This window comes from Podarcis filfolensis (assembly GCF_964270895.1).
Source record: "Podarcis filfolensis genome assembly, chromosome: 11".
Lineage (NCBI taxonomy): Eukaryota > Metazoa > Chordata > Lepidosauria > Squamata > Lacertidae > Podarcis > Podarcis filfolensis.
In genome coordinates, this window is record NC_139613.1 from 53,115,880 (window position 1) to 53,126,133 (window position 10,254).

General features: G+C 41.1%; 1 protein-coding gene across 6 annotated transcripts in view; it reads left to right on the forward strand.

Annotated features, from left to right (window-relative positions):
* CNTNAP4 (contactin associated protein family member 4) overlaps positions 1-9,605 on the forward strand; it is a 281,703-nt gene extending 272,098 nt beyond the window's left edge. For 4 of the 6 annotated variants that reach the window (XM_083576530.1, XM_083576529.1, XM_083576531.1 and 1 more), the window contains one exon: positions 5,263-9,605. In XM_083576530.1, coding sequence (XP_083432656.1) covers positions 5,263-5,456 — 194 coding nt within the window. In that variant the 3' untranslated portion in view covers positions 5,457-9,605. Of the gene's footprint in view, positions 1-2,025; positions 2,211-3,755; positions 3,943-4,524 lie in introns of all 6 variants that reach the window. The other 2 variants (XR_014539759.1, XM_083576533.1) reach the window with 2 other exon arrangements.
* Positions 9,606-10,254: the final 649 nt, after the last annotated feature.

A 10,254-nucleotide genomic window follows, 5' to 3' on the forward strand; every position in this document is an offset into this window, starting at 1 on the left:
TGACTAAGCCGCTTCTGGTGAACCAGAGCAGCGCACGGAAACGACGTTTACCTTCCCGCTGGAGTGGTACCTATTTATCTACTTGGACTTTGACATGCTTTCGAACTGCTAGGTGGGCAGGAGCTGGGACCGAACAATGGGAGCTCACCCCGTCACGGGAATTCGAACCGCTGACCTTCTGATCGGCAAGCCCTAGGCTCAGTGGTTTAGACCACAGCGCCACCCGCGTCCCTTTTGAATACATTATAGATGGCTTAATCCTGACAATTTGAGAAGCATGCTCCAAAACCCATTTAAGTCTGTGTACAGTTAATTTCAGGGACACGGGTGGCGCTGTGGTCTAAACCACTGAGCCTAGGGCTTGCCAATTGAAAGGTCGGCGGTTCAAATCCCCATGAGGGGGTGAGCTCCCATTGTTCGGTCCCTGCTCCTGCCAACCTAGCAGTTCGAAAGCATGTCAAAGTGCAAGTAGATAAATAGGTAAACGGTGGGAAGGTAAACGGCATTTCCTTGCGCTGCTCTGGTTTCACCAGAAGCAGCTTAGTCATACCAGCCACATGACCTGGAAAAACTGTCTGCGGACAAATGTCGGCTCCCTTGGCCAGTAAAGCGAGATGAGCACCGCAACCGCAGAGTCGTTCACGACTGGTCTTAACTGTCAGGGGTCCTTTACCTTTTTTACAGTTAATTTCAGGTATGCAACCACTCTGACTCCCGGCTGTTGGTCAGAATACAGTTCAGTTGGACTACTAGGATATAAGATAATTCACCCCACCGCCACATTTATATCCATGACACCTTTCCTATTTGACTTACAGAATTCCACTAGGAACTTTTCTGACCCCTTCATACCCCTCTTATTACATTGACAGTAGCCCTTTTCAAATGTTCAGTGAATGTGCGCATAACAATATGAGAGAGAGAAAAAGCATCTGTGTGTGTGTGTGTGTGTGTGTGTGTGTGTGTGTAGGTTTCACCCCCATGGTCTGGAAATCTGCAAACTGTAAGTGCATAGGATCTGCACAAACCTGGTGAACACAGAAGGTGAGGCTGTGGATGCAATAATGATTGCCCTCTCTCCCTCAGTTCACTGGATGTCTGCAATGACGGCTTACCGGGTCTGGCAGTGGGTGAGGTTTGCGGCCTGGCACACAGCCCCACCATCCTCTTGAAGCCACGCTGCTCCGCTAGCCGTTGCTCTGCCCCATTGGTTGCCACAGTGCTTGCTGTGGTTCCCACCAAACCAAAATTCAAATTTGACCTATCCACGGTGGCTTGGGGGTGGGGCAAGAGGAGTGGACCGCGTTGGAGCAGGCTTCACTCTGGTCCACTCCAAAAGTAGGAAAGGGGGCCATAGCTGGCTCCGGGTGCAGTCATGATTGCTGTCCCTCCATTAGTTCACTGAATGTCTGCAAAGGGCTTTACAAACCCAAAGGAAACTAGAATTATTTGATGTGAGATTATCTAACCGTGCCAAATCAAGTAAAATGAAAATAATTCACTTTAATTAGATGGTTAATAAAGTGGCAAATATTAGGACAGGCTAAAAGATGAGCATGGCCCTGCAGCTGAGATAGAGGACTGGAAGTCACAAAATCTGGTCAAATTTCATTCTTTGGAACCTCTAGGAAACTGACTATTTTTATCTGTGGAGAAAGAAGGAAGAAAAGTAAAGAATGCCTGAACAGTATGTGTTTGGGGACTCAGAGTTCTCAAGAGGATTTCAGTTTCTATGACTAGTGTACGAGCAAGTATAAATCTGTAAGCTTCAGTGATTATTTTTAAGGAGTTATTCTATGAGACTCAGAGTTTTCTGATGGCATTATTTTCCCCTGGGAACAGGGGTGAAGAAAAAGCATTCTTCCCCCCTACAAATGGTTTCTCTACAATATAATTCAACCATCCAATTTCCATTAAGTTGTGTGGTTTTTTTAAAGGATAGAGAAGAAAGAATAGAAACCAACTGTTATCTTTGATAACCTCTGGTTAACTTATGAATAGCGGGTTTGTTTGTTTTTTGGTAAGGTCATTGGAAACCACCGATAAGTGGCAGACTTGAGGAATTTAGTGGAACGGAAAACTACCAATTCCCATTGAGAGCTTGAGCATTTAGGATTGGAAAAGGTGAAAAGGATATTTTGCTAAAACAAGAATATGCGCTCACCTATACAGCTGCTGCAGCTGAAATGATGGCATCCTCTAATCGTTAGGTACCTCATTAAGGAATTATTATCTACATTAATCATTGCCTTAAAGCAAGTTGAACTCCAGATGATAAAAGTCTCATATCTTCTGCTTAAATGTTAGACCAGTCATTGCTGTTTCACATGGCTGAATTTGAAATATTTTCACATATGAACAAAGAAGGTTGCAGGAACATAGGGAAAGGCTTACTTTTCCTGTGTTCCTGCCAAGAATTTGTTTGGTTTTGCAGTGTCCACAAGCCAGACATAAAGGCAACAGTTCCTTCCTCATTTGGGCAACTCCCTCATTTGGGTTCCTTCCTCATTTGGGTTCCTCCCTCAATGAGTTCCTCCCTCATTTTTCCAACTCCTTGATCAGTTTGGTTAGATTTGTTCATTCGTTCTTGCTCTACCTTTTGCAACTCTCTGATCTTCTTTTAGAGATTGGGCAACCAAAATTATACATAATATTATTGGTCTTGCCATAGATTTATACCTAGGCAGCATGATGCTGGCTGTTTCATTTTCCATTCTTTTTCTAATCAACCGCAACATGGATTTTGCCTTCCTAACACCACTGCACACTGAGCTGATATTTGCATTGAACTGCCTATCATGACCAAACATCTCTTTCCTGAAGTGTTAGGATATCATTATCTTCTTATTCTTCATTCCCAATGTGCATCACATTATACTTTACTTGCTTTAAAAGCTTACTTGCAATTTTGGCAAATTTGTCTAAATGATTTTGGTGAGAGTTTATTGGAGCTTTGCATAACTGATTGAGTTTTCAAATAATAACGATTTGCCCACCTAACTGACTGCAGATCATTTCTTCATGTTAAATAGCACATGTCTCAATACAAATCCTTGTGGGGTACTCATTGTGTAAAGGGTGCCCTGGCCAATCGAATCCATCTAATTCATCCAGGTGCTTAACTTTCCTTTAACTTTTCTCAAATCTTTCTAGCTTGGAGAACTGTGATGCTTTGTCACTACAATTCTTTTTGCTCCTACCTGTGGTTAACTCTCCACCACCAATCACCAATCCCTATTGCAGTAAACTAGAATATAAGAGCCTGCCTTCAAAAATAGGGTGTGTCACATTGTCCCACAGTTATTTCAGTCCAGCCAACTGCTTCATTTGCTGCTACGAACTGTACACATCAGTTACAACACCTATGCTGTGAAAATGTTAGAACTACTAACATTGGAGAAAAAAAAATCCTAAATGCCATTTCATCTCCTGAAATATTAAATGAACTGATAATAGTAATTAAGATGTAAAAAAACCCCTCTGACTGGAACATTTATAATTATGTTCTCATTGTTCTTTCTTTTTGAACGTTACACCTTATAAATTATGTTCTTGACATTCTGTGGAACATTTTGTGCAGGCTAGGACTGCACATACCTACATCAATTTTAAACTGTTGCCAATAGTATAGTGAGCATAAATATACCTAAACTGTTGTCGTTCCTGATTAGTGTAAATTTATAGCCTAGTAAGCAGATGCATATTTGGTTTCAAGGGCAATCAAAGTGCTTTTCTGTTGTCCTGACTTAACGCAGGAATTACCCAAATATTCTGTCAAAGATTTGCCAAAATAATCTGTAATTGGTTTGACTTCTACATCTCTTGTTGATTTCAAGATGTCAGTGTTACTTGCAGGATATGAGTTTGCCATCACAAATATCACATCACAAGCAGGATTTCTGTATTGCCTCACGTCAGCCCCAGTGTTTTCCAAAGTAAGAGGTGTGTGAACTGTTTATCAGTAATTTATTAATATATTTGTAACAGTAAACTAAGAGGATTAGAGAAACAAAAAAGAAGCTTCTAATATTTAAATTAGTTCACACAGTGGGCCGCTAGTCATCAAATATAGAAAACAGATGCACAGTGCACACAAGCATGAATGAGGTCTTAGAAATATACCTGTGTTTCATATGGAAGTCCTCTCCCACTGTCATTTTAAGGTGCTTTGGTTGGCATGAATGCACTTCCAGCAGCCTGGCGACTCAAATGGAAGAAAAACACAATTTGGGAGAGGAATGGGGTACCTGTGGCCATCTAGATGATGGAAGTCTGGATTCCAGGTTCTCCATCCCTGGCTTACAGAAAGACTACAACATATATTAAAGCACATTGTCCCAAATAATGATGGCTAAACTTCCAATCATTGGGCAACCGTAAACATATATTGCTTTATTTCTCTTTCTAAACGATATCAGTTGTAACATTTAGATGGGATTAGACTCCTGAAACATGTGTTCTATGCAGCTGACTGGCTAAAAATCAGTTGTGTATAGTTCTCCCAGCTTTTCCTTCCCTGTACAGTCTTCCAGGTTCTATAACCTAGCAGGATTTGTGAGGAAGGAAGGAAGGAAGGAAGGAAGGAAGGAAGGAAGGAAGGACAGACAGGCATTGCTGCTCATCTGAAGTGAGGACAAACCAGGACGGACTTCTTCAGTAGCGATAGCATGTCAAAGTGCAAGTAGATAAATAGGTACCACTCAGGCGGGAAGGTAAACAGTGTTTCCGTATGCTGCTCTGGTTCGCCAGAAGCGGATTAGTCATGCTGGCCACATGACCCGGAAGCTGTATTCCGGCTCCCTCTGCCAGTAAAGCGAGATGAGCGCCGCAACCCCAGAGTTAACCACGACTGGACCTAATGATCAGGGGTCCCTTTACCTTTAAGTCAACATTACCTGCACCACACTTATAAAATTAAACCCAATAACAGGAAGCCATATCAATTTATAGTAAGGTCTATTATAATAGTGCCTTCACTATCAAGCTGTGAATGACTGGTTGATTCTCAACAGCAAAATATTATCCCTAGTCATCTTTTGTCGTGGGACAGCTGGCATAACTGAAGATTCCTGGTTCAGACCCCACTGAGGTCACTAGTTGACCTTGGGCAAGTTCTTTCTTCAGCTTAAGTGACCTTGCAGGTTTGCAGTGGGGATAAAAACACTTCATGCACTAAGGCGGGCTGCAGAAATTATTAAAAGTCCTTATTTTTATTACTGATGTAACATGACTTCTCACTTTGTTATTTCCTTTCTCCCCCAGGTGTGATAGCCGTCGTGATATTCATCCTGCTTTGCATTGCTGCCATAGCTGTACGGATTTATAAAAAAAAGAGTGTGTATAAAAAAAAGGAGGTGAAAGGATCAGAAAAGGAGGACAGTGCTGAGACTGCCCTGAAAAGTGAACTCAGCATGCAAAACACAGTCAACGAAAGTCAAAAGGAGTACTTCTTCTGATTCACATTTATGATATAGTTTATTAATAATATCAATGATGTGACTTCCTTGCTAAGCCAGGGGCTCTCAACGGACAAAAATAAAAATTAAAACGCTGTTGCACTCGAAGGACAAGCAAAATGGCTCTGAAACCTATTAAACTGCATATGTTCAGTTTCACTGATTGCGATGGGAGGCCTCTTTAAATGACATGCATTCCTTAGCTATTATAACGTAAATGCATTTTATGTAACAGTGAATTAGATATTGTAACCAATTTCATTGTTGGTAGTTTTCGGCTGTTCTGCTGTGACTTTCTAGAACGGAAGTTTTAACGTGCATTCTGAACATGGGCTTTGAATGGGGGAAATCGTAACGCAGTTTTGTTTCTTCCTCCCCTCCTTTCCACTTATCCCCTAACCCAGCTCTTCAGGAATGTTGTTCAAATGAACTGTAATGTTTTCCTTTAACCATTTGGGTTACAATCCAAAGCAGAGTTCAGCACAGTTAATTGAGACCATTGCATTAATATTGTCTGAGAGTGCCTACGTCTGCATTGGATTCTGAACTTGATATAATACTTACTTTCCAGTAATCAGCTCAAATTACTGATATTGAATATGTTGTTTCCATTCATGGCTGACCAGTTCCAGTGTTTGTAATTTAAGATGCACACACACAAAACACAACCCCATGCTGTCTTCTGCATCATTTTTGCCCCCAAGTTAATGTGTATTACTCTCTGAGGAATACTGAGACTGAACGTAGAACACAGTTCATCTACAGCAGAGGTTGCCAAATTTTGGGGCGGCCAGTGGGCACGTGCGACAATTTGATAAAGTGCCATGGGTTTCAGTCACAAAATGGCTGCTGTGAATGGTTTAGCTTGTCTCAAAATGGGGTGTGTGTTAATGACATAATGGCTACCGCAACCCAAGGAGAAGTTAAAAAAGGCTGGACCACAAAATGGTGTGTTCATGTTTTCCTCCCATCAACCACCCCATCTGTGGTGAAGAAAGGCAGCTATATTAGCTGCCTCCACACCCAATCTAATGGAGAAGTTATTTGCACATCTTCTCTGTTCAGAGCAGATGTCAGGATGGAGATCCAATGAAATGGGGGAGTATCTAAGGGGGTGTATTCAAAGAGGAGAAGGCTGAGCCAGTGCAAACAGGAACTGAGCAGCAAGAGCAGTCTGTCTCTTGTGTATTGTGGATTTTGAGGGATAATTATTGTGACCATTCACAGTTGCCATAGGAGATACTGGCAGGCACACTAGTGCCCATGGGTGCTGTACTGGCAAACCCTGCTCGATGAGTAGTGATCTCATAACAAACTGTGAGTGTCAGCTTGGTTGTAACTCATGCTGAGATGATTTTTCAACTGAATGAAGTTTCATTGTCTAAGAAGCCAGAGCTTAACTCTGAGCAAAAGCATGCCCGTATGTTGTAACAATATCTTTTGACTTATATCTGCAGGCAGGTTGTATTGGTAGCAGCAGGTTACAACCTTCTGTGCATTTTTTTTTTTTGCAAAAACATGGTAACCACAAAAGGCGAGCAAGGTTCTAGAATTTATTTAGGAGAGAGAGAAAGAGCAAATATTTCAAGCCTTTCATTATCTGAAAGCTGTGTTAGGAAGATTTCAGATTCTTTAGAGACCAAGGTTGTAGTTGCAAATTCTGCTAGCACTGTTGGAAACTCCATCACTATGGTAAAATCCCAGATTGGAGCAATATGAAACTTGCAGACAGGGCCACTGCCAGTGCCAGCAGTCAGAGGCAAATGATACAGACCAGATGTATTACAGGTAAAATACAAAATGCAGCAACTGTGAGTCCAGATGAAGCCAGTGACATGATCTAAGATGCTGTTGTCATCAGGTTGTGGAGCAGACAAGGCAGAACACTCTGTGTGGCCACTCACAACCATGAGTTGTTCAGATTAAGGAACCAGCCTTGGATCAACATTATACAGAGCCAGTTAGACATCTGTCGGTTCCTTAAATCACCTGGTTCATTTGAGCTGATGAGTACCACCTCTAGCCACCTCTGCAACACAGCAGAAACAAGCTAATAACTACGTCATTATGAGAGTTGCCCTGATGACACAGGGTTGGCCCTAGACCCAGCTGACAAGAGTCCCCAGTTTGAGTCTCACAGCACATTACAACTATCACTTGACTGCCTTTCTCCCAGAAAAGAAAAATTGGATGGGAAGGGACCATTGGCATGTGATGCCAGTAGTCAGGTGCAAATCTCATTAGTATGCAAGCTCCTAAGGCTGAACAGCTCCTATGTCACTAGTGATATGTGTGGATGAAATTTCATTATACAAAATTAACAGAATATGGGTTAACAGTTAAGCATTATGCATAGAAAGCAAGGTACTGACCTATAGTAACTTATTGATTCTCTGCCTCAGCAGTCCCCAAATTTTAGACCTAGCTCTTTCTCTCTTCATCTTGCTCTGTCCCAAAGTTTGGACACTAGCAATCTTAACTACAATAGTATATGTGGTCTGGACTTGCCCTTCTGTGCTGTATTCATCATTATGAACTCCCAGGTTGCCCCTAAATGGGCTTACTTACCATGAGAAACATGACAGAAAGCCAAACAATTGGTTGGGTTCTTGAATGCATAAACACTGAAGAACATTTCCAAAAAAAATAATAATAGGTGGAGGCGGTTTGTGTTTTTCTTGGAACTTTCTTATGTGTTATCATGTTCCTAATTCTGAAATTAATTTATATCAAAGCTGAATACTTGCACCCCCCCCCCCAAAAAAAATCCAGTTTCTTGGAATAAGCATGAAATGCAGTCCTTCATCAACACCTCATTGGTCACAAATTCCCCAGATTCCAAAGTGCCATTGCCTATCCACTAACATTTCAGCCCTGTGTGGGGTTTTCCTCAGTCCTGCTTAAGATGAGGGTGCTTTTTCTGTTCTTCTTTCCTGAGCATTGTGTGTGAGCACACACAGAGAGAGTGAGAGAGCTTCTAAGTCAACTGTGCCCTCTTTCTATATCCTTCCATGTCTTCTCGTCTGGGATTTCATACCCTAGGCCCCCGTCCCATTCAGCTTCTCAAATTCCACCTTTCTCCTTTAACAGAACTCGTTTTGTTTTATTTGGTTTTTGCTCTTCCCAACAGCAACACAGGACTCCTTGTAACCTGCCGACCTGCCCCAAATTTTCTCTCCCAACCAAACTGCCTTTTCATATCCTTCATAAAAGCTGCTCTGATGGTTTTACTGACCGGTCATTTATGAAATTATGACATCACAGCAGCTCAGCCAATGGTGTGGGAGGAGAACTCACAGCTAACAGAGAAATGACACCTTAAATCCCATTAATCTCACTATATCAACTTGAAGCCTATATCCACCTTTAACAAACACATTGTGGCAAAAGATTTTTCTGGCCCGATTCAGCTTCATCAGATGCATGACAAAAACACGTCACAATCAAAATGTGCTACGCATTTTAAAGTTGCCATATGCTTTTGCTGCAACAGACTAACATTACCCTTTTTTCCAAGGCTGAAGTTCTTGCTGATGCATCTGTTGCTTCTCTAGAATTGTCCCATATCCAACATATACAATTAATTCCTGATACTTGAATGTGCTAGTACACTTGCAGCCAAACCTATCAGGTAGATGGTTAACTCTGATCTTATTTCTTTGATTATCATCCTGCCACCTTGATGTCATTCATGCTTCCGTTTTGCTATTATTATTCCGTTTTGCTTGGATCCACTTCTCTTACATGTCCAAAGAACTCAGACCATTGTGCCAGCCCCAGGTCCATACATTTTAGGGAATGAGCTTAGGTTCCTCATTGTTTCCAGAAGCATTCATTCAAGGTTATTATATTGCTGCTGTGACTAAATTGTGTTAAATCAATCTCTTTCACTCTCAATCTCTCTCACACAAACACACTTTCCCCCCTGAGAGTGAGAATCTGTCACTAAAAATATCCAATCAGATTGTTGTCCCTTAAAGGCCAGGCACTTAAAATTGTTGTTGCCATTTTACCAACTTTCAAAGGCACCTTCTACATTATTCTTTGTGGAAAAAACCTCAACTGTGAATAAGATGAAAATCTACACTTGATTTACTACATCATTTTTCCTCTGATCTCTTATATATCTGAAGTTCATGTCATATTTTTTTTAAAAAAAAATCATTTTTATGTCTTAAGGAATGGTTATTTAAAGCTGCAATCCTAAACCCACCTACCAGGCAGTAAGCCACATTGGATTCAATGGGACTTACTTTTGAGTTGATATGTGTAGGATTGTACTGCAAATATTCCTTTGGTGGAAATCCTATAAACACTGACCTGGAAGTAAGGCCTTTTTAAAAAATTGGATTTACTTCTAAGTAGACATGTATGGGATCACATTGTTTGGGTACTTTTCATAGAGGAAAGAAAATGTACCAGGAGAGTCCCTACATCTTGTGCCAGAGAGTATAGATTTTTAAAAAGAAAGAAAGAGGAAGGAAGGAAGGAAGGAAGGAAGGAAGGAAGGAAGGAAGGAAGGAAGGAAAGAAAGAAAGAAAGAAAGAAAGAAAGAAAGAAAGAAAGAAAGAGGAAGGAAGGAAGGAAGGAAGGAAGGAAGGAAGGAAGGAAGGAAAGAAAGAAAGAAAGAAAGAAAGAAAGAAAGAAAGAAAGAAAGAAAGAAAGTAAGTCTAAAGGATATCACATATTGTTGGTAGGGGGGGAAAGGATACCCTTTTGGTTTTATTTGAAGGAGTTTAGAAGATCTAGTTTGATTGAATGCTTATTTGTCTATAGTTGTATAGTGTAAAATAACCGT